This window comes from Anastrepha obliqua, chromosome 5 (genome assembly GCF_027943255.1).
Source record: "Anastrepha obliqua isolate idAnaObli1 chromosome 5, idAnaObli1_1.0, whole genome shotgun sequence".
NCBI classification, from domain to species: Eukaryota; Metazoa; Arthropoda; class Insecta; order Diptera; family Tephritidae; genus Anastrepha; species Anastrepha obliqua.
This window is the reverse complement of record NC_072896.1, coordinates 25,236,832-25,262,600: the sequence shown is the minus strand read 5'-3', so window position 1 is coordinate 25,262,600 and position 25,769 is coordinate 25,236,832. Positions and strand designations below refer to the sequence as shown.

The window sequence follows — 25,769 nt, the reverse complement described above, 5'->3', positions numbered from 1 at the left end:
ACTTTTTTCGTATATCCCCAACGAAATCTCGGATTTTTTTGCAAACAAACCGCCGTCATAACCTCAATTACGTCAGCTAATCAGCTGATTCCTAGAAAATCGCTGAGAGCCGGTTAACGGTATTTAATACAGCTGTGGTAACTTTTATTTTAGTGCATTTTATTGAAACAAAAATTGTCGTTGTCATAAAAACCAAGTTACATATGTACATTATTTCATATTTAAATATACACAATCAGCGTGTCTTCTATTTACAATCAAACCTATTAATAAACTATTTTACTTTACTAATTAATCACAGTTATTCTTGAAAGCCTTTCTACCTTAAAAATAAATACTGTTACCAGCTTCGCACAAACTAATCGGACAAATAAATTAAATCATTTCAGTGCTCCCTTGGTAAATATTTATCACTGGTGGGATCTATTGAAGTGTTATGTACTCATAGCTTCAGTGAAAAAAAAAAAATCAATAAATATATCCGCCAGCATCCATTAAGCTCTAAAATCACTAACTCTTTTAGTAAACCATCATAAAATCAACGGATTCCCACTGCCGCACTGAAGAGTCCAAAGCACGAAGAGCCCCACATCAACAGACCAAAGAGTAGGCTGTACCACCGCGCACTCAGCGCTGCGCTACTACCGGTGTAAGGTGTTGTTGTGGTGAAGGACTCGGTTGTGTTGGTATTGGTCGCAGTGGTGTTATCATCCACGGGATCATCGGCATCACTGTTCATGAAATTGTGGCACGTGGGGAAGTTTTTGGGCGCTGACATCATTTGATCATTATCGCCGACTTTGAAGATCAGCGCCATGCCGATTTCAGCATGGAATTCGATGTGACAATGAAATAGCCAAAAGCCGGGATTGTAGGCCTCGAAGCGGAGAATAGTGTAACCACCATCCGGCACGGTAACGGTGTCCTTGACTGGCGGGTTATCAAGATTGCGTTTGATTAAATTGTAGCGATCGAGTTGTTTCACCTGTGTGGAGGAAGGGCACAAATATTAATTGTGATTTATTAAAATAAAATGTTGCACTCACCATCTCGACTGTTACATTGACGCCCAAACGCTCGAGTGCAACTACCCGAAAAGCGTTGCCATGCAAATGAAAGGGATGATTTGCATCGTAAGTGAAACCCTCATCGACCAGAATCAATTCCACAACTGAGTTGAGTGGTACCTGCAGCACATGATAACATTGGCAGAATTCTTCGCGACAATCGATGCCCTGCTGTTGGAGGCTCGTTTCGTTGCAGAAGAGTGAGTCATCCACATCGTTGCGGTCGGCCAGCAATGAAATTGGTGGGAACTCGAGCGAAATGTGATTCAGTTGCGGTGTGTATACCCTGTTGTTGGCGCCCATAGTTTTGTTGAAAGCATAGTAATCAACTGGATGGAAATTGGGATTGTCCTTGGCATAGAAATCGTAGTAGATGAAAAATTTGTAGTCCGGCACGGTCTTGAGCGCATCACGATCCACGCCTGGTGTCGAATTATAAATTGGTAACGCTGTCATTTCTGCTGCAGTCAACGAATCCGCATATCCTGAACCCCGATTCATCGCATTCAACTCAATGCCCTCTGCCTTATGCGCCCAACCTAAAACACCGTTTGGTTCATCATTGGCTGCACCCTCGTAGCGCAGTATGCCCACCTGGAAGGCGGATGTGAATTCTTCGCTGCAGTCCATGAGACCCTTGAAGCGTATCCAGTAGTTACCGATGGATTGATTTGCACTTAGTACGAAGTCAAAGCGTTCCCCCGCATAGGTGACGAGCGAGCCAACTTCGAGTGGTTCAATTTCATAACCATCAGAACTTATTACCGTGAGTGTGTGATTATCAATCGATACAGCTATAGGGCAGTTGAGAAACTCGGCATTAATAATGCGGAAACGATAGCGGAAGCCATGGCGCACATGATAGGTTTGCAGTGGCATTTTCTCTAAAGGGATCTCGCCCACTGCGCGTTTCGCGCGATGCGCGTCGGAGGAATCAGCTGATGTGTCGATGCTGGATCTAACTTCAGAGTTATTGATCAACTGCGGACGCTCTTCTGGGGCCACACGAGCTAAGCGTAAAATCTCATTAGATTCTCTTAAACGCATGATATTTAAACCGGAATTATTTGATGGTTGCAGTTGGTCAATCTGGTATTTGGGGAAATCAATGCTCGGCTGGTTTACTACATCAGTTACTACTGGTGTCGTAACAGTTGGCGTAGTCATCGGCATGGGCGTAGTTGTGGGCAATGCTGTTGACTTGAGCTTTGATCTAACGTCCTTCATACTTTGTTCAGCTGCTAAATCGGTTCTCGCTGCCTCCTTAATTTCTTTCCAAATGCCATAATAATAACGACCACGTCCGTTCACCAGCAAATTGACTGGTTTATTATCAGCGCGCGAATGATGATGCCCTACAAAGATGCTTGCGCCAGCCTCGTGCACCCAGTCTTGTAGTATCATCTTATGTTCGGACAAATCAAAATCGTAAAGTTGTCCGTGCGGATCGCTAGCGCGTGGTTGGCGTATAATTAGCCCACCGAAGACGCCATCACCCCGTTGCATGCCAGTGTGCGAGTGCCAAAAGTGGGTGCCGGTATTATCTGCGCGAAAACGATAACGGAAAGTGGAATGCGGTGAGATGGGGCATTGCGTAATGTGCGGAGTCCCATCCATATAAGGAGAGTCGCGCTGATGAATGCCATGCCAATGGATGGTGGTACTATCACCAAGTAGTTTATTTGTTACATCAACTACGATCGTGTCGCCCTCGCATACCTCTATTGCCGGTCCGGGCATCATGCGATTCACCACTATGACACTACGTTCGATACCATCGGCCAGCACACAGTGCGGACGTTCGCAGTCTGTGGTATTTTGTGGGCATTCATAGCAAGCCTTCGATAGAGTTTGATACCACTCAACAACAAAAGTGTAAGAGCATGTCATCGGCGCGGCATCCGCTTGGCATTCACGCACACACGGATGATTGCGATAGAATTCCTCGTTCCACACCTCAGCCTTCTCGGCACGCATACTATCTGAATTGGACATGCTGCGCTCCATATTCCCGTCACTGCCACGACACTGCATACAACAGTCTTTAACATAGACCTGCTCGCGTGGACAATCTAATGGTAGAGGCGGACAGGTCTTTTCAAATACATTTATCAAAGGTGTAACATCGGTAGCGCCTGATAGCGGCGCACATTCGTACATGGTGCAGCCATCGGAACTATGCCACATCTGACCCACATCGTAGACGGTGTCGTTGAAGCGACATTTGGTGCGTACACATTCTCCACAACAGCTACCCGGTTGCGGGCGCACTTCCGAATCCTGTTGAGAGAGAGCGTAATGAAATGGCCGGTGTTGCATTGACTAGGGTCACACAGTACTTACCACATCACAGTAGAACTGACCGCAATCCACCTTAGTGACGACCTCCTGGGGGGCACCGCTTGCATCGAATTCGCAAGTGTGTACAGCGCAAGAGTCATTTGAGGAAACCCAAACTGTGCCAACTTCACGCATGTCTTGGACGCCGTCTATGATTACAAAACACTTCGTATTTCGGAACACTGCAAATACAGAAAAGAAAAATGGAATTCGTTTTATTGGTTGAGGAAAATATGTATGTATGTGCGTTGGCTGTGTTGAAAATACAGATAATGATGATAAAAAAAGTAGAAGAAGATAGCGATAGTTCGGACAAGTCTAATGCTTTTTTTACGAGGTGTAAAGTCGAAAGTCTTACGATGCATACAGTGGGATCTTGACACCACTAAAAGCGCTTCAACTCCGACGGTTCATCCTACAGGGATACCGATTTGGTAATTACGTCTGGAGGCCGTCGTGAGCAATAAGCTCAATCATCACCTACATTCGGCATCAAAAAATCGAAGAAAAACAAGATAGCACAATTAAATTAATTAAGGCATTACTGTACCTTCTACTCAAATATGAACGAGACGGTATCAATAAAACGGTCCGCGGATGACATATGGCAAAAATAAATTTTTTGTTTTTTGGTAGGACTGTTATAAGCTTACATGGCAAATTTCAGTGTGATATGTCACATAGTTTGTTTTCTGTGCTACTGTAAACAAGTCAAGCTCGAGTGTGTTCTTAGAATTCTCTGTTATGACTTCAATTGTCTCAAAATGTTTTCCACGGAGCGGCAACTTGAGCTTGGGAAACAGGAAAAAGTCACATGGAGCCATATCAGGCGAATACGGTGCTTGCGGAACGATATTAACATTATTTTTGTTCAAATAATCGCGAACAAGACGTGATGTATGAGCTGGTGCATTATCGTGATGCAAGAACCATGACTTGTTGTCCCACAATTCCTTCCTTTTAAGACGAATGTTCTCGCGCAAACGCTTTAAAACGTCTAAATAATATTCAGCGTTAACCGATTTTGCGATTTGTGCGATTTTCAAGCACAATTTCCTTTACTTTTCCGATGTTTTCGTCGTTTACTGATGTTGCTGGACGACGTTCATGAGGCAAGTTTTCAACCGATGTACGGCCCTCTTTGAACGATTTGTACCACTGGAAAACACGTGCACGCGATAGAGCAGAGTCCCCATAGGTTGTCTGCAACATTTTTAAGGCGTATGAAGCCGAAATTTTGTTGGAATAACAAAATTTCAAACAAATTCTTTGTTCAACTTGAATTTCCATCGTTAAATTCGAAGAACACACTCGAGCTTGACTTGTTTACAGTAGCACAGAAAACAAAGTATGTGACATATCACGCTGAAATTTGCCATGTAAGCTTATAACAGTCCTACCAAAAAACAAAAAAATTATTTTTGCCATATGTCATCCGCGGACCGTTTTATTGATACCGTCTCGTTCATATTTGAGTAGAAGGTATTGTTAGTTTCAAAATGATCCCAGTTTGGCTGAGAAAACTCAGAAGGATTGACGCACGTTCTCGAGATAGTCTTAGGTATAAATTGAAAAAGAAAAAAAAGTTTGGTTTTCCGGCATCAAGATCTACGACGAGCTATCAAGTTTAGCTGAATGCACTTTTGAAGCGTCAGCTTCCTATATATAAAGCCATAGAGAATAACCATAGCGTTCTCCAGAAGTCCTCCCGTTACTAATTGTCCCAGATTTTTCATAGTTTGTGAATGCAGGAAACCCCAGAAGGCCTCTGAATATTTAGGTTGGCAGGATTCATCTCGTTGATTTCTTTATTCGCGTTTTTTGTTGGTTCCTCTTACAATTAAATCTACCATTTCTGGAGTTATGAGAACTTTAAAAATTTCACGTAAACTTAGCCAGCTTAAATGACGGCTTGCGCTAGTACTAGTTTCCCCAAAAATGTTGGGCGTATGTACTCGCGCAGATGTTTGGAGCTTTTTGCTTCCATCTAATACCTTCTTCTCGGCAAACGTAATAGTCAGAGCCGAGTACAACTTCACCTATAGGTGTTATGTAATGCTATGTCGCAAGTGATTGTCGCGAAGCCAATTCAGCTATACAGAAGACAGTTTGACATGGATGTTGTAGTGGATTGTTGCAAATTTTATTCCAGTAAAAGTTGAGCGCTACAGAACCATGATTTTCGACTGAGTTTTTAGACTGAGTGTACTAGCGATGTTCTTTTATATCGTTGTGAGACATGGCTAGTTAGCGACAGCCTTACAAGCTTTATAAATAGAGGACTGCGTCGCAATCTCAAAAATTTGGTGGCCCAACCCTATAAGCAACTCGTCATTATACCAAGAGAAGAGGAGGGAGGGATATTGGTAGTTGAGTCACCACACACGTAGTAGCGACGGTTACCACACCACCAAAAACAAAAAAGTATTATTTCAAGTAAATATATGAAAGCGTAGGCTTCAGAACCTACTTCTGATGCAGCGCTTCGCAAACTTTAATCGCGTTCTTCAATGAGAGGAGTGACGCAGAATCAAAGCAGCTTACGCGTATACGCGATCTGCAATACGGTGGGCAATGTCACGGAATGTGACCCAAAATAGACTTGCAAGCTATTTGCACTAGCAAGCTGTCACCAAAGAAATTTCATTGAAATATTCGCTCTTAAAAAAGATTACTAGCCAAAAAATGCTACTATTATGGTACGCGGGATTTTATCGCCCACACCTTTTTTTGCAATTTTCGCAAAATCATAAATCAAAGCCGTGGTTTTACTGCGGTTTTATTAGCGCGAGGTGTAGAAGTATCTAATGGAAGCGTAAAGACCGATGTATCGACAAGCTGACTAACAAGCGGGCGAAATGAACTAGAATAGCTGGGCAAGCGCAATTAAAAAAACTGAAATCATATTCATGAAACCAGTTTTGCGTTGTCATCAGCTGTGCGGATGTCCATTTGACACCTATACAAGCGTATGTGCAAAGTTCCGGGAGCAATCCGGGATTACATGCATCGTTTCTGCTGTTGACGTCAACACCCTCACAGCGCGGGCTACGTGCTCGCATTCACCGTTTACCATTCTACTAATTTGTTTTTGCTTTTTTACATTTTTAATTTTTTTTTTATTATTATTATTTTTTTATTTTTTTGTTTAGTTTTGCCATCCTCGCACTTTCCCCGCCAACTATTAGCTGAAGTTGCGTATAGTCGCTCAGCCGGGTAGTATGGAATGCTCGCTAAGCAAAAATATTTGTAAAAATACAACAAACGTCACGTAAAGATTATAAAGCAATAGAGGATTTATGACCCTTCGTTTATAGACATTCACAAACTCACAATCCAGCAACAATGAATTGTGAGTTCGCGTTTTATTGTGGCTATTAGTAAATTAGATTCTTTAGAAGCCGGAATGGTTTGCAGCCAAGCAGTGAATGTTGTTAATGAGATGCAAAAGTGCATAAAATGCATTTTGCTAATTTGCCGAATATTTATTCAAACTTATCGTGACTAACCTGTCACAAGTAGATTGAATTGTGTTGCTTGGCTCGGTTGTTTGTTTTGTTTTGTTTTTTGTTTTGTTTTGCTTTTCTTTTTTGCTTTTAATGGGAGGAATACATTTTATAATAAAATGTCTTGGTTGATTTTTTAAAAGATGTTTTATAGAATTTGCATTTTTGCGCCGCTTTTGTGATATTTTTCGTGTTTCGTTTGCAGCCATCGAACCTGAAAAAATCACGCCTCAATTTAGTTGCGCACGAAGTAGACTGCCGGTCATGTGGGCACACAAATTTCTTTGCCTCTTAGCTCTTATAATTTATTATATCAATCAATAAATATTTATGAAGTGAAATTTGCATGGCCTTAATCCACATAACTGAATAGGTACTCGTATTATTTTATTGCTTTTTTTACCGCTCATTCTACATAACATCACGATTTTTGTAATGTCAAAAATTAAACAAGTCACTGCAACTTTTTTGTTTACGGCGGCTGTAGGTCCGCTTCAGGGATAAGAAGTGAGCACCTAATATGAATGGGGTAATACACCCTGACAGGTGGATCAAGTATTTACTTGACCTAACCACTACCCGATGTAAAATTATAAACACTCCACAATGTTTTTATAAAAATATGGATCATACTACAACAAAAACCAGGTAAGCCAAGTCTTAAATCTTGCACATAAATTTCATCAAAACTTTCAACTTTCTACCTAGAATTTTCCGCTTTTTTCAGGTATGCTGTTTTTTAACCTGTTGAATTTTAGTATACGCTTCGCGAGAAGCGTCTGCCAAGCGATCCACCGAATCGGCTGCTGGGGGAAAATGATTGTTCTTCCACTAGAAACCGGTCCCAGTTCGCTGGCAACAGCGGTGCAGTCAACATCGCTCCGCGCGTGAAAGCTGTTTTAAAAGTGTGTTAGGATTTTGCAGTGGCGAAAATGCAGCGATCGTTGGAGCAACGTTACTCGATCAAATTTTGCGTAAAGCTAAACGAACAGAATAATACTTTAGACAATTGTATCACAGGAGATGGAACCTGGTGCTTTGAGTACGATCCTGAGGGCAAGAGAGAGAGCGCGGAGTGGCACACGAGCCAGTCGCCACGACCCAAGAAGGCGCACATGTCGAAATCCAAGGTCAAAACCATGATGATCATCTTTTTCGACTCTCGAGGCATCGTCCACAAGGAGTTTGTACCTCCAGGAAGCACTATAAACGCGGCATTTTACAAAGAAGTGCTCCTTCGGCTGAAAAACCGCGTCGTCCGGGTTCGGCCCGACCTCGTCAACAATTGGACCCTTCATCACTACAATGCGCCAGAGCACACCGCCTTCCTCTGCACCTCAGCATTGGTCAAGATGGGGTTCCGGTGCTTCCCCACCCTCCCTTCAGCCCAGACCTGTCCCCTCCGGACTTCTTTTTGTTCCCGCGCCTGAAAGGAAAGCTGAAAGGGAGGCGTTTCGACTCCATCGAGGCGATCCACTTTTATAAACTGTGACAGCCGAATTGAACGCGATTCCGGCGGATGAGTTTAAAAAATGTTTCCTGCAGTGGAAGGACCGCTACCAGCGGTGTATTGACGCTCAAGGGTCCTATTTTGAAGAATATTAGTTGTAAAGCCAAAAGATTTAATAAAACTGCTTAAAAAAAACAAATGTAAGTTTCACGCAACTTCAAATTAATTTATGACAATTTTTTTTCGCTAACGTGTCGTGCATTTTCTTCCATACAAAGTATAGTACCTTTCCACATTTCTGCAGGATATACTGCTACTTCATCATAGGCCTTCATCACAAATATCATACATGCGTATATATTATACATATATTCCGATTAATGCCCATCTTTTCACGGAACAATTTTATTTGATCTCTTGCTTCTAATTTAATAAAATTTATGTATGTATATTTAGGAGCCCATTTATGCATTTTAGTCCCAGTCCCAAGTTTTCTCTCGACACTACTGACCACAAATACGAAACGTATATCGGTGTATGCATCTATATATAATACATTGAGACCATTTTTGAGTAATTTCTGAAAGTGTAAACTATTTTTAACTCCAGCTGTACTGGTTTTGTAAACTAGAAGCACTTTACAACTTTAATTATCGTTCTTAGTGATAAGAACGATGGCGCTATTTTAGTGTTAAATAAGCAGTCTATATAACATATTGCGCATCAAGTTGGATGTAATTAAAGTTCGCTCTAAGGGAGAGAGAGAGAGAGATATAGAGAAAATAATACATTAAAAGCCTAAAAGCATTAAAAAAACCTTTATATTACAGCGCCATATTGCAAGCTTCATTTTGTTTTTTGTTATTTCGATTTTAGATTCGAATTTAGCGAACCCAACAACTTTGGAAAAATAAGCTATTTTTATCATTTTTTTACATAATATATTATTTTTAAGATTTTAGATGCCATATTGGAAAGGTTGTTTTGGTTTTTTTTGTTAGTTTGCCATCAGAATCGAGCGCAGCGACTTCACAAATCGCTGTGGGTCTGAGTTCTTGTTTTACATTAGGGGCACAAATATCACTGCGCCGAACTTGATTTAGCTAGCAAAGTCTTTTGAATATTTCTCTTTAATCAATTTGTGTCAAAAAATTTTCATCAAAATTTAAAACTTTTAATCAGAGTTCTTAGAAATTCTGGGTATGCAGTTTTCTAGCCCATTCAAGTTGGGCTTAATATTTTAAAGTGGCTCAAAATTTGCGTTGATTTTTAATTATTTGTTTTTTTTTTTTTGTTGACGGTGTTACATATAAGTATTTTCTTCCATATAACGAATGCCCGAAATTTTTTTATATGGCGGAAATGCACGGATCGCCCGCAAAAAAAAAAAAAATTGTCAAAAATCAAACCAATTTTTGAGTTACTTCAGACCTGCACTTTATTATACCAAAATGCCAAAATGGACTATAAAGCTGCAAGCTCTAAATTTTTCTAGAAATTCAGATGAAATTTCTTTTTCTTTCTTTTCTTGTACTAAGTTTGAAACTTTAAGGCACATGATTTTTGTCGTAGTAGTAAAGGAAAAACAAACAAAGAAGCAAAACTTTCCAAGGCAAATCTATTAAAGGTGGTGTTGGTAAATCAGCTGAGTTGTTTTTTTTTCTTTCGCCGTGTCCATTTGGCTGTCAGCTCAGAGTAAAACAATGCGAATTCATTATTTGTATTCTAGTTTCTCAATACTTTGCTTTGACAATCAAACGTACAGCACATTGTCGTTGGTCTAGTGCCACCACCTTTAATGAATGCGCCTTGAAACTTTCCAATATCTGTTGCTATTATTGTGAACACAGCTGTAGGCATTTAAGAAGTGCGGACGTGCAGGTAGCAGGCAAATTAACTAAGTAGTCACTTAGCGCTCGATCTTTTATTAATGCATTAGGGGCGGATCTTGGTGGCTCTGCTTTGGAAACTTTTAATGGCTTATATTCAATTTATTTAAGCTTCATTAACGCTTCGATATGCATGTTTGCCATATAATCGCAGTGAATGAATCCCATCGATATTAATACCTCCACGTGTCGCATTCGAGCATTTAATATAAAAATTAATAAAAATAACCCGTAAAAGATTCAACGTGACCTTTTTCATTGCCATTTTGATATTCAATGCCATTCAGTGATTTTTTTTTGCTTTCAATAAAAAAATATTTTATTATAAGTTGGAGGCGGATTTGCATTAAACGTAACTACTTTGACTTTGGGAGAGAGGGTGGGATTGTGTGTGGTTCTCGAAAGCAAATTTTGCTTGCTGTTAAAACAGCGCGGCGCATATATCCCTGATAGGTGTTTACCAGATATATATCTATGAAATTTTCTTTTTTTTTTTTTTGTAAATACTCCTTCCTCTATTACTTGAAAGTCATAAAATAGACTTTTTCAGGGAATGCCCTATCTCTCAAGTAATTAAAACGGTTGGGGGAAAAATCAGTCACCAAACCATTTTTTTATATTTTCATAAACTGGCGTCGAAGAAAACAAATGGGGAATCAGATGGGACTAAGCCCGTGAATAGGTGGACAAGACGAGTTTTTCTTTGATTTTATAAATAAATAATATATCCACTTCTTGTTAGCGCTAACGATTGTATGCGATAGTATCTTGCGGATTTCTCGTTCAATCCTCAGTGGTTTTACTTTACCCGTCATGAGCAGTTTCCACAAACTCTGAATTTAACTCCGGAATTGCCTTTTTTTGTGAGCGTACGGGCAGTAGAGTATTTAGATCTTGCAGAGAGCAGCATTTGAGTACAGTGAGAGAAAGTGAGGTGAGATGAGATGAATTGATATGAGATCAGATAAGATGAGATGAGATGGGATGAGATGAGATGAGATGAGATGAGATGAGATGAGATGAGATGAGATGAGATGAGATGAGATGAGATGAGATGAATTGATATGAGATCAGATAAGATGAGATGAGATGAATTGATATGAGATCAGATAAGATGAGATGAGATGAGATGAGATGAGATGAGATGAGATGAGATGACTTGAGACGTCTGGAAAGAATGAGACACGGCAGCGACAGCAAATCTTCTTCGCTCCCTCCCGATGTAATATTCGACGGTAGTCTCGCGGGGAGAGGATACAGAAATATACAAGTTTAGCCTAGTTTCGGATGTCGACTTGAGGGTGACGCTCAGATACAACGCCTATGAGATGATAACCTTTTTATATGTTATTAAAAATCTAGTTATTAGGCGCTTACTGCTTTAAAAAAATGATATCTTTCCTCTTTTTTAACCGCTTGAAAATCTTGAGATGATTTTATAAAGAGAAAAGTTGCAGCGAAGTTATCTCCTCTGCCAACTTAAAAGTGTGTGAAATATTTCTTTATTTTTCGGCACTGTGGAATTATTGTTGTTGCACGCCTGTCTCACTTAATTCGTTTGTGTTTGGTTTGCTTGCGTTTTTTGAATATTAACTATGCATTTTATTTACAACAACTTTGTTTGCAATCTCTTCAAAAATGCTAAAATTAACTCAAGCCTGAAGGTATGCGCATGTGCCAACGCGTGTGGGAAGCCATGTGATTCCCCATTACCGTACGATACGCAAACATTTAAAATGCATACGAATTTTTCACTAGTTTCTTTACTTATCCGATTACAATCGTCATGTCTTTGGCCGGTTATCCGCCAATCGATCAGCCATGTATAAATAACAAAGTGTATATTAATAAAAAAAATTGAGTTAAAATTAAAAGAGCGCCACGTCACAGACTTTGTCTTTGCGGAATCTGTATTCGCAGCGTAAAAAATTGCTGAAAATGTTGCGCGCAGTCGTAGTGTCATTTCGTGCGGCAATTACTAAATAATCACGTGAGACCGATTTGTAAGTATGACTTTGTATTTAACTACCCAGTAAGCAGTATGAGAACTGTGGTTCGACGCATTCACTGCGCCACTAACGAGTTGGCGGACTCTCAGTAGTGAATACTCAAGCGCTGGACAAACACACATTCGTCAGTAGGTATAAGGACTACCTGACCGCTGAGTGTCGCATTAGGATTCGCCTGACGATCGGTAATGCCGCAAATCGTTAGCCCATGATCGTCTTTTGCCACCAGCAAAACTACAGGGAACTGAAAAAATGCTTACCAGGCTTAAATGAATTTGTAACTACAGTCACATAAATCGCCTGTTTTTATGATTCTGACCATGGCAACCAATATTCAGTAGATTGCAATTCAAGTTTCACAAAATAATATTTTCGTTTTTAGGAATTAGGAATGCAACTTCGGTGCAATGGGTCAATATATTTTGGACTCCCATCTGATTGCAATCAAGTAAAATATATTCTCGGGTGTTGTTTATCAAATTCAATTTCACTGCATAAGAAGTGAACCTGATTCCCATACCTCTGCATCTTAAAAAACGCCAAAACAAGTGATCTTTACTTAAAAATGAAGCTCATTTCGCGTTACCAACTAACCCAACTTAATCTTACCCACCCTAGTGAATTCGATCTCGACACCTCCGCACCTTTCTAAACAACAAGAAGTGCCTTTTAAAAATAATATGAAGCTTTTTTCGCGTTAGAAACCAGCCCAACTTTATTTAACCTACCCTAGTGAATGCGGTTCATGTCACAGAGAATGTGAAGATCCCGATACCCCAATCGTTGATGACGGAATTGTCGTTCCGCTACCCGACCATGACGAGATGAGAATAGCGGTAATGCGCCTAAAGAACAACAAAGCCGCGGGCGCCAACGGACTGCCGGCTGAGCTATTCAAATATGGCGGCGAGGAGCTGATAAGGTGCATGCATCAGCTCCTATGCAAAATATGGACGGATGAAAGCATGATTGCCGATTGGAATTTAAGTGTGCTCTGCACAATCCGTAAGAAGGGTGATCCTGCATCCTGTGCCAATTACCGCGGGATTAGCCTTCTGAAGCTTTTAGCGAGCGTATTGTGTGAAAGGCTGAAGCCCACCGTCAACCAACTGATTGGACCTTATCAGTGTGTCTTTAGACCTGGAAAGTCTACCATCGACCAAATATTTACAATACGCCAAATCTTGGAAAAGACCCATGAAAGGAGAATCGACACACACCATCTTTTCGTCTACTTCAAAGCTGCATTCGACAGTACGGAAAGGAGTTACCTGTATGCCGCGATGTCTGAATTTGGTATCCGCGCAAAGCTAATACGGCTATGCAAGATGACGTTGCTCAACACCAGCAGCGCCGTCAGAATTGGGAAGGACCTCTCCGAGCTGTTTGATACCAAACGAGGTTTCAGACAGGGTGACTCGCTGTCGTCTGACTTCCTTAACGTGATGTTGGAGAGCATCGTACGAGCCGCTCAGGTACTTAATGGCTCAGGCACAATATTTTATAAGAGCGTACAATTGTTGGCGTATGCCGATGATATCGACATCATCGGCCTTAACAACCGCGCTGTTAGTTCTGCCTTTTCCAAACTGACTAAAGAGGCAAAGCGAATGGGTCTGGTGGTGAACGAGGACAAAACAAAGTACCTCCTGTCTTCAAACAAACAGTCGGCGCACTCGCGTATCGGCACCCACGTCACTGTAGACAGTTATAACTTTGAGGTTGTAAAAGACTTCGTGTATTTAGGAACCAGCATTAACACCGAAAACAATGTCAGCCTTGAAATCCTACGCAGAATCTCTCTTGCCAACAAGTGCCTCTTTGGACTAAGTAGGCAACTGAGCAGTAAAGTCCTCTCTCGACGAACAAAACTAACACTCTACAAGGCTCTCATCATGCCTGTCCTAACGTATGGCGCAAAAGCGTGGACGCTGACAACATCCGATGAAGCGACGCTTGGAGTGTTTGAGAGAAAGATTCTGCGCAAGATTTTTGGACCTTTGCACGTGGACAGCGGCGCATATCGCAGGCGATGAAACGAAGAGCTGTATGAGCTTTACGACGACATTGACATGGCACAGCGAATAAAGATCCAGAATGGATACAAACGCTCTGGCTCTGAAAGTATTTAATGTGGTACCAGCTGGTGGTAGCAGAGGAAGAGGAAGGCCTCCTCTGCGTTGGAAAGATCAGGTGGAGAAGTACTTGTCTTCACTTAGTGTCCAACTGGCGCCGGTTAGCGCGAGAAAGAAACGACTGGCGCGCTTTGTTAAACTCGGCCAAAATCGCGTCAGCGGTTATAGAGACAATTAAGAAGAAGAAGAAGTGAATACGGCTTCCACACATCCGCACCTGTTTAAACATCAAAAAGTCTCTTCTAAGTAAAAATGAAGCTCCCTTTACATAGCAATCGCTTCAACGCAACCTAATGTGACTTAAATCCAAAAATTTCGGTGCTCATTTGCTCACTTTAATCGGCATGTAGTCGGAAGACGTCTTAAACTGAAAGCTTCGTTAGATGGGTCGTGTCGTCCGCATGGATACAAATGCTCCGGCTCTGAAAGTATTCGATGCGGTACCAACGGGTGGTAGCAGAGGAAGAGGAAGGCCTCCTCTGCGTTGAAAAGATCAGGTGGAGAAGGACTTGGCTTCACTTCGGCTTTCCAACTGGCGCGCTTTGTTAAACTCGGCTAAAATCGCTTAAGGGATTATCGCGCCAATCAAGGGGAAGAAATCAGAAGCCCATTCATGTGGAGAAGTTTTGAATTAGCTGTCGACTTAATCATCATTACATCAATTATTCTATTACAGCCTCGGAACTAGAAACGATCAGGTAAGTGGTTGTAAGTTTTCATCAGAAAATAAATAATTATTACTAATTTCTAAATTGCCCCTAGGGTTAATTTTAGTAGTGACCGGACATGTAGTACAGCTCATTGATAGACAATCAAGCCAAGTCTAACAAAATTGAACAGCAATCACTTGTTAGCATCTATTCGTAGATATGGATATCTAAACACATGCACTTAAATAATAAGAATGATGCTCTGATACTCTGCAGGAAATCCACTACTGAACTGTTACTCTTCTACATAGAGAAATTAGAGCCATGACTAGCTCACCTTTTGTTTTGCAGAAAAGCAAGCGACTGTCCTACATCATAGCCGGAAATTGATACTAATCGTGATAGATGAGATCTATTTGTCAATTTTTCGATACTTTCTAAACAGTAAAAAGTAATATTTATATTCTTATATTTTATTTCTAAAATGAAGCTTCTGCCTGAGTCACTCATTATAAATTATTTAGAAAGAGCAATTATTTCCAGTCCGCTCTACGGAATGATTCTTGCCGAGTAGAGCTACTTTCGACTGAGTATTCGATTGAGTAGTAGAGTTTTCTCTCGATGATCAAAAACAACAATTTATGAGGCTCTCCATGGCCGCCCACTGTTCTGCGTAGAAGCTAGGAAGATGACCAAATCCCATAAGACGGCCTTTGGAGTATTTGAGTATTCATTATATGGAAGGTTTAAAGCTTTACAGCAGCTAAAATGTTGGGTGTACGTAGAAGCTTATAAATATTTTCATACTTTGATGTTCGCACGAGCTCAAGAGCTAGGCATACGTACTTTACGGTGACATACATAAGCGACGAAAGATCCAGCGGCTCCATTGTGTAGGTCATGTCTTACGAGAGAACAAAAAAAACGCTCCACTTCTGAAAGTATGCAGTGCAGTATCTGCTGGTGGCAGCAGACGAAGAGAAACGCCTACTTCGCGTTGGAAAGATCAAGTAGAGAAGCACTTAACTTTACTAGGTGCTTCTAACTCAGCCAAAATCGCTTGAGAGTTTATCGCGCCATTTTAGGAGGAAAACAATTACTTCCACTTATTTTGAAATATAAGTTTCACAGCAAGGCATCCTCTCAATTGAATTTTCCAGTTTGTGGCTCGATCACAACCATTTCACCTACCTCACCCGATCATGTAATCATATCAATCTCCAGGCATAAACTATTTCCAAATCGTCTGAACCGAGCCCCACCGAAAAGTCTAACGCTATTAAATCATTCCTGCCAAGTCATCAGAGTTTAGTTATTCTGCAGTCTGACGCGATGTGCCAGTTGAAAAGAAATACTCCGCTTTATCAATACCATTGTGGCTGGGATCTAATCTCGATTTGAGCTCATCAAATGTACCCTCTCTGACTAACATATCGGCGACCTCGTTTCTGGAGATCTAAAACTAAGTTTATATTAGAGCCAAAAATGCTATTCAGAAGTGTTTTGCATTACTTAATAAGCCTCGATTTGGTTGTGAAAGTCTCCAGAATCACAATAGCTGCATGATTGTTTGAACAAATGGTGACGAGCTCATCTAGTAGGTGAGGAGGAGATGCATTATGCTCCATGTGGAGGCAGCTTTCAGCGATAACAAATATGCGGTATTAAGGAAAAAACTTATAAAATCAAGTAAGTGGAATGATCTTCTTATTCCCAGTTAGCTAGAGATAATCTCAGCTCGCTTCAATACCACGATGCATCATAGAGCTATCGGTGTAGGACTGGTAAACCCAGGTTTCATCGTAAAAACCACAAACGCTCGGTTAAAGCTAATACCAGCCAGCTCCAATACCACGATGCATCATAGAGCTATCGGTGTAGGAGTGTTAAACTTAGTTTTCGACGTAAAAACAGCAAATGCTGAGCCAAAGATAGTCCCAGACCACCACAATACCACCATCCATCACAAACGTTCGGTCAAATATAATCCCAGCCCGCTCCAATACTACAAACCATCATAGAACCGTCGGTGTAGAGTGGTAAACTTAGTTTTCGACGTAAAAACAGCAAATGCTGGGCCAAAGATAGTCCCAGCCTACCCCAATGCCACCATCCATCACAAACGATCGGTTAAAGATAGTCACAGCCCCTTCCAATACCACGATCCATCATAGAGCCGTCGGTGTAGGAGTGGTAAACTCAGGTTTCAACGTAAAAACCACAAACGCTCGATCAAAGATAATCCCATTCCGCTTCAGTACTGCGATGCATCATAGAGCCATCGGTGGTTGAGTGGTAAACTTAGTAAAAACGACGTAAAAACCGCAAATGCTGGGCAAAGCTAATCCCAGCCAGCTCCAAAACCACGATCCATCACAAACGTTCGGTTAAAGATAGTCACAGCCCGTTCCAATACCACCATCCATCATAGAACCGTCGGTGGTTGAGTGTTAAACTTAGTTTTCGACGTAAAAACCGCAAATGCTGGGCCATAGATAGTACCAGCCCACACCAATACAACCATCCATCACAAACGTTCGGTTAAAGATAGTTCCAGCCCGTTCCAATACCAAGATCCATCATTGAGCCGTCGCTGTATGAGTGGTAAACTCAGGTTTCAACGTAAAAAACACAAATGCTGGGTTGAATTATATTTCAGGCAGTATGCATTCTGTATCATGTCTGATGGTGGCGGGCAAAAGAGAGAGAGATGCTCTTGAATTAGCACAGAACTAGTGACTTTTGAACTAGTTCAATTTAGGTCAAATAGTAACCAGTGGTGCGCAGGTCATTTGTTTCATCAGTTAGGATCTGTTTTTCTTACAGGGATACTCGTATAACTGTGTGCATCTTTGCAAGTGCGAATACACCTGTAATTATTCGAAGCAATGAAGTACACACACAATTGTTAATTTTTTGCTTTATGGCCATTCGTACGTCCATTACTTGTGAATAATTGCGCATAATTTCTGTGCTTCCATTACAAAGATTTTCAATGTTTCTGCCTTTTCGGTTTCGTTTACTTTTTCTCTTGCCGCAAACATAGTACGTGCCTTTGTACTCGTACAAACAATCGCATGCGTATGTCGGTGTGTGTTTGTTTATATTTTTTACACTTTTATTTTTTTCTTGTAACTACTGCAAAAATGGCAATTATTTTCATTCATTTAAGAGTCATTCTGCGTGAATAACCTACATAATTGGTTGATTGTGGTTGATAGGCGCTGGGATGGGATGGGGTGTGGTGTGGTTTAGTGCGGTAGTGACAGCATAGGGCGAAGTTGTGATTGCAGTCCACACTATATTTTCTATTGTTAGCTGCTTTCGGACGCAAACACACAAATTTTTCATCACTAAAATATTCCCGACCTTCATAGAATGCTGTCATTGCCAGCTGTCAGCTGTCAGCTCGTTTGCATAAGCGACTACATTGTAAATATTACCGATATTAATTGGCAGTATCGCGTTGCCTAGACACGAGACTGACTGACTACCTAATTGCGAAAGGTACTACTACTTGTACGAATAGCTTCTACCAAATAGACACGTTTCCCATGGTAATCGCATTTTAGCTTGCCTTCAATGGTTAGAAACTCTATGTAAATACGAGCGTTTGTATGGGTGTGTGTGTGTAAATAATTTCATTATGTGTAATAAATAAATTTGAAATTAATTTAATTGTTGCCGCCAGATGTGCTGTGACGTGCGCTTTAAGAGTTCTCACGATGTTTGTCTGCCATACCTGCCAAGGGAGTTCAAAAAGTTTGCGAAATTAAGAGGAAGGGGTGTGAAAATAAATGTGAATAGGGAATTGTTTTGCAATATATTCTACTTTGAGCTTAAAATGCATACTTCTTCGATATTGTATTGAGCCTATTCTCTTCTTCTTCTTAATTGGCGCGATAACCGCTTACGCGACTTTGGCTGAGTTTAAAAAGCGCGCCAGTCGTTTCTTTCTCGTGCTAACCGGCGTCAGTTGGACACACTAAGTGAAGCCAAGTCCTTCTGCACCTGATCTTATCAACGCTGAGGAGGCCAGTTGGACACACCAAGTCAAGCCAAGTCCTTCTCCACCTGATCTTTCCAACGCAGGGCAGGCCTTCCTCTTCTTCTACTACTACCAGCGGGTACCGCATCAAATACTTTCAGAGCCGAATCGTTTTTATCTATTCGAACGACATGACCCAGCCAACGTAGCCGCTGGATCTTTATTCGCTGCGCTATGTCTATGTCGTCGTAAAGCTCATACAGCTCATCGTTCCATCGTCTGCGATATTCGCCATTGCCAACGTGCAAAGGTCCAAAAATCGTCCACAGAATCTTTCTCTCAAACACTCCAAGCGTCACTTCTTCGGATGTTGTCATCGTCCAAGCTTCTGCGCCATACGTTTGGACGGGCATGATGAGAGTCTTGTAGAGTGTTAGTTTTGTTCGTCGAGAGAGGATTTTACTGCTCAGTTGCCTACTTAGTCCAAAGTAGCACTTGTTGGCAAGAGAGATTCTACGTTGGATTTTCAGTGAAATTGTTATACTAGGTGTTCGGCCTTCAAAATAGGCAGAAATATGCTCCACCTCAGTTAGTTAATTAGTTTTTACTGTATCATAATGCACTGCCACCTCTAATATGATATAGGGTGCTTAATTAAAAATAGTGTTTGGCAGAGCTCCTCCTCCTATTTGTGGCGTGCGTCTTGATGTCGGTCCGCAAATTGAGAGGCCTACAGTTTTAAGCCGACTCCGAACGGCAAATGGTTTATACTCGGAGGATTGCCATTGCCTATTAGAAAAATCTTATTCTACCATTTTAAGGTGCTTTATTGCGAGCTTCTAAATGGAGATTTCTAGTTCAATATTCTCTGTGTTCTGTGCGAATTGAATAGCAAATCCTTCCTATTCAACTTCATGCAATACAAGTCGCACCTGCGCCTGCTGTAAGAGTTTACGAACTGGGTTTATGGTAGGAAAGGAAGGTGGAGTACGGAAAGTTCCACTCTCTTTTGACCGCCACCATTAGACAGGACACAGATTGCGTACTGCCTGAAATATAATATAATTCATCCCAGAATTTGCGGTTTTTACGTTGAAATCTGAGTTTACCATTCATACACCGACGGCTCCTTGATGGAACGTGGTATTGGGGCGGACTGGGACTATCTTTCACCAAGCGTTTGTGGCTTTTATGTTGAAGCCTGGGCTTACTATTCATACACCGGCGCCTGTAGGATGGATCGTGGTATTGGGCAGCCTGGGGTTATCCATCGTTTGACACCTGAATTTCCTCAAACTTTTCGTTCCACATCACTAATGGAATTAGAGACACTGTACTTAGATGAGTGACTTCGTTTTTTACTGGAAGGAAGGATAACTTATTTCGCCTACCTCTACCCTGGACGTTTCATCCGTATCTTCCCTGCCAATGATAACTTCCTTTATTTAGGCTTTGGTGAGCCCGCACGTGGATTCTGGTATGTGAAAATTAGATGTAGCCTTGGGTTATCTTTGATTTGTTGTCAAGCGCTTGAATTTCGTCAAGCTTTTCATTTCATTTTGACTAATGAATTAAGAATCATTCCAACTAGATGAGTGAGCCTTTGCCTTGCAAGATCTGCACATTTGTAGAAGATGTGCTCTGATGTTTCAGCGCCCAGCCCGCAAAAACAACAGACGTTTGATTCTATGCGTATTCGTTTCCTGAAATGCTAGAAACACTACAAGGCTCCTTATAGTATCCAGTGCGAGTTCGTAAGTCCTCTTTATCCAGGCTTAGGAGCATACTTGATGTTTTTCTGAAAGGAAGGTTACATAGTTTTGACTGTATCTCTCCCAAACTTTCAACCAGTGTCGTATTTATTACGTATCTTCCCAGCCGTTGATAACTTCTTTTAGTTGGGCTTTGGCACGCCTGTCAAAAGATTCTTGCGCGTATAACTTTGATGTAGCGTCTAGTTTCGCTAGGAAGTCTTCTCATAACGAATTTTAGAGTAGTTTTGTTATATTCTGTATAATCGTTCATTAAGTTGCCTCTCGAACACCAAGAAACTGTCGCATCTACTTTGCATCTGAGAGATGAGATCTTAAACTCTGTGTTGCAGCTATTTTGTGCCTCTGCGTTGTTTTTTGCTTCGACTCAAACTCATGAAATTTTTTTTTTTTTTGTGTAAATATTTTATTTGCAATCTATCTTAATACAATGATATTCAGCAAATTAGGTCTTATAATCTAATAACAGCGGTAGATGCAATCAAGTTTTGTCTGCAGTAAGATTCCGGTTCATAAAATTATCCCTGTTCACATTAAATTAATTCAAAAACTTGTCTGAGTACTCGATGCGATCTGATGTGAGTAGTCTTGGCACTCCCCTTGCGCTGACCTTAGACATGCCAAGATGATCAGGAGCATTTTTACAATGGTTGTTAATACTACTCAAATCATTTTTCTATTTTTCAAACGTCCATCTTCCAGAAATTTCGATAGAAAAATGAATAGAGCGGCGAGAATATGAGATTATCACTTAATACAGACAAGACGAAGGCACTGGTGTTATCACCACAGGGACAATCAGTGCAGAGCATAGGCCAAAGTCGTAAAATTGGTCCCTAAATTTTCAAAATTGTTCATAAATTCCAAATTGGTGTCAAAATTGGCCATAAAAAAACATAACGACTGAAAATGATTCAAGAATACTTACCGCAAACCGATGCCCCTTTGCACATTCGACGCATTCTTGGAAGACCAGCGCAAATAATAATTTATCGTACTCTTATCGTACCAGTAATTTCATACGTTAGTGAAACTGGGACACTAAACAAGGCCGATGACTAAAAAACGATAAACGTTTTTGAGCGAAAAATGCTACAACAAATATTTGGTGCTGTTTGCGAAAACAGAATTTGGAGAATACGATTCAATCACGACCTTCAAAGACTATATAAACACCCGAATATTGTCACGACAATAAAGCTTAACTGTCCACAATGGGTTGAACAAATAATAAGGGCAGAGGAAGCATACTCTCCGAAGGAAATACTACTGGGTAGAGGCACAGGAAGATCAAAACTCCGATGGTTGCATGGTGAAGAACGGGACGCTGCGCTATTTGGTATACGAGGGGTGCCTTTTATATGTCGGGATTATAGAAAAAAATCAAATTTTAATCATCGAAAATCGCTTTATTGTTTTTCAAAATATTCTCCGTGAAGATCTATACACTTTTGCATGCGTTTGAACCAAGTGTCGAAGCACTTTTGCCACTCTGAATGAGGTACATCCAAAACATGCATTCTGAATGCCGCAACCGTTTCTTCAGGTGTCGAAAAACGTTGACCTCTCAGTTTGTTTTTTACGTACGGGAATAAAAAGAAGTCATTCGGTGCCAAGTCAGAACTATACGGCGGATGGCCCAATAATTCGATGTTTTGGGTGCTCAAAAATGCAGTTGCTTGAGCCGATGTGTGAGAGCTCGCATTGTCCTGGTGAAGAGTGATCCGTCTTTGGCGATTGGTTTTCTTAATTTCTTGGAAGACAACTGGCAAACAAATGGTTGCATACCACTCAGAATTTACTGTTCTGCGTTGTTCTAGTGGTACGGTTGCGACGTGTCCAGTTTTTCCGAAAAAACAGGCGACCATTTGCTTGGAAGTGCTTCGTGCGCGAAAAACTTTTGTTGGATTTGGTTCATCTTGAAACACCCATACAGTCGACTGCTGTTTACTTTCGGGCTCATACGCGTAAATCCATGGTTCATCACCTGTCACGATGTCATAGACGTGTTTCGAAGCCCCGCGATCGTATTTTTTGAGCATTTCCTTTGACCAATCGACACGAGCCTTTTTTTTTGAGCGATTGACAAATTGTGTGGGATCCAACGCGAACAAATTTTTTTGGCAGTCAAATGTTTATGCAATATTGAATGTATGCTGGCCCCACTAATGCCTAAGATTGTCTCAATCTCACTATAGGTCACATGACGATCTTGCAATATCAATTCGCGCACAGCATCAATGGTTTTCGGAACAACAACTGATTTTGGACGACCTTCACGAAATTCGTCTTGGAGTGAACTACGACCACGATTGAATTCACCATACCATCGATAAACACTGGTCCTTGATGGAGCTTCATTGCCAAAAAATGAATTAAGTTCATCCATGCAATGTTGCTGAGTTAATCCACGTTGAAAGTTGTAAAAAATAATCGCACGAAAATGTTCACGATTTAATTCCATTTTTGCACCGAGATGAATCTTTTAAGTTACTGTAAACAACACAAATAGCGCTGGTATTTCAAAACGTTCTGAGTACGTAAAAACCAAAAAATGTCAAACTTTGCGATACAGCTGTCAGTTGCCAGATTGCAACACCAGGGTTGCCAAATCCCGACATATAAAGGGCACCCCTCGTACGTTGGTGCAGAGCTCAAGTGAGGAATAAATCGAACTGGAGACAAATGTGAGCTAACAATGTTGATGATGATACATCTTCCAGAACAAGTTTTGTTATCTTTTGACTATCCCAGATTTTCTGTAATATCTGAGGACATGGTCTCAGGCAGCCAACCTGAGTGCTGTTCCTTTGCAATTTGCTCGCTACCTTGCTGAAGTAGGATATGCCATTTTTAATAATGATTACAGGTGGTGCGTTTCCTTGCTTAGTGAGGAGCTTAGGTGGGTAGGTAGGTAGAGTGGTTGTCATAAAGACACATTTAGACCATTCGCAGGTCCATTGTGATACCACTGGAGCTTATCCTTACCCTACGTGTTCCTTTTCAAACCATCCGGTAACTTTAATAAGCGAGCAAAGCTTCGTTAGTTTTAGATAATCTATGTCCGCTACATCAGTTAAAAATGCTGTATCAAGAGTGGGCAGTAGGGCGGGTCGATTTAAAAACCGCTCCTTGCTCTCCGAAAATCGTATTCTGGGGATCAAAATAAGAAACTTTGCCGAAGGAACCATACCTCTAAAACGAATTCTGATGTCCTCCAATTTGGGTCGAACGAAAAATCCCACTTTGACCCATTTAGAGTGCTCCACTCGAGTCCAAATGTATGACCGACCCCCACTAACTTTGGACGGCCGATCCACCGATGCCAGTGGCACACCCCCTGGAACTCCCCTAGGGGGTTCCCCATACAATCATTTCAAAATATCACCATTTTTGGCCTTTACATGAGAAAAGAAACTAAAAAGTTCGACCCAAATTGGGGGACATCAGAATTCGTTTTAGAGGTATGGTTCCTTCGGCAAAGTTTCTTATTTTGATCCCTAGAATACGATTTTTGCAGAGCAAGGAGCGATTTTTTTGCCTCCCCACAAATCGACCCGGCCTAGTGCGCAGCCTTCACATAGCTAGGCTTTCACAATCACATAAAAGGTGTCTGACTGTTTCCTCTTCTTCTGTATTAAGACAGTTTCTAGAGAAATCGAAGTATGGGAGTCCTAACCTTCTAGCGTGGCTGCCTCTTAAACAATGACCAGTTAATACACCTATAATTTTTCTTATAGCTTCTCTGTTAAATCTTAGCAAGATCTTCGATCGACCGCTGTTCCAGTTCGGCCATGTCTGTCTGCTTAGTTCGCATGTTGTGAGGTTTTGCCAGCTTGTACTTTACCTTTTTGTTGGTTTCCCTGTCTATAAGTAATTTACAAGTGGCTATAGGCATTGGTATTAGCGCCTAGTGAGGAGCTTAACCACGACATAAAACAAAATTTCCTCGACAGCCGGCAGCCGCCAGCCGGTTCCACGTTACCGGCGAATGACTCGGGGTTTTCCCGGCCAAGAGCTGCCGCCCCAGTAAAGTAGCCCTGTCTAGTGTACCATACCTCACAAAATTCCCCCCCTCGTTTGCTTATCGAGTTATTTATTTATCTTGGTATTCTATTCGAATTTATTGCTGTATATCAGTTGCCAAGTACTTCTAAGTAAAAACAACCTCCCTTCACTTCTTCAACCCCATCATTCCACAAGCTTTGATCTCCCCACGTACATACCGCCTATACAAACATTTATCTACATATTTAATAGCTTGAAAATTATAACAAACACTGAATAATTGGCAACTCAGTAAATCAGTCAATCGAAAGCAATGCGGCCACAGACGATATGTAAATGAAAGTGAACGTCGATTAATGAATTAATTTAAGGGAATGTTTGAGAATTGCACTTAATCGTACATAATTACTTATACAAACATACATATATGTATATTATAAATTGATGGCATACACATTACTTTATGCATGCAGGTAGATTGCAATTTTTTGCTATGTGTCAGAGATTTAATATTCAGAATTCTATAAATAGTCAATGAGTAGACAGAACTTAATTGGAAAATATGTGGTTTTATAATTTGGTTTGTTTCTCGTACAAGTCGTGCACTAACCTACTTCACTTTATGCATTTAAGATGCATAATCTAGTCAATATTAGAGACGAAAAACAAAAAGTGGTTTAATTTCAACTGCTTCCTTTGCTTACTGCATCCATTTATTTATGCGATTTGCGATTTTTACTTATTATTTCATTCACGTGTCGGCAATTTCCAACCGGCTTAAGAAATAATTTATTGAAGGCTTGCACTGTTTGCATCCTGTTACTTAGTACGTTTTAATAAATGGCAATTATTTTACTGAACTAATAGTTAACTTGACCATAAGGGCTCACCTACGAGCTCAACCTGGTAGTCAGAATGCTTAGCAGACTTTGTTTTATGGCTGCAAGAGCGCTCC

General features: G+C 40.9%; 1 protein-coding gene across 1 annotated transcript in view; it reads right to left on the bottom strand.

Annotated features, from left to right (window-relative positions):
- Positions 1–182: 182 nt before the first annotated feature.
- LOC129247689 (uncharacterized) overlaps positions 183–25,769 on the bottom strand; it is a 58,600-nt gene continuing 33,013 nt past the window's right edge. The window contains exons 3-5 of the mRNA XM_054886928.1: positions 3,411–3,589; positions 1,047–3,347; positions 183–985 (exon numbers count right to left, since the gene is read on the bottom strand). Coding sequence (XP_054742903.1) covers positions 539–985; positions 1,047–3,347; positions 3,411–3,589 — 2,927 coding nt within the window. The 3' untranslated portion in view covers positions 183–538. The remainder of the gene's footprint in view (positions 986–1,046; positions 3,348–3,410; positions 3,590–25,769) is intronic.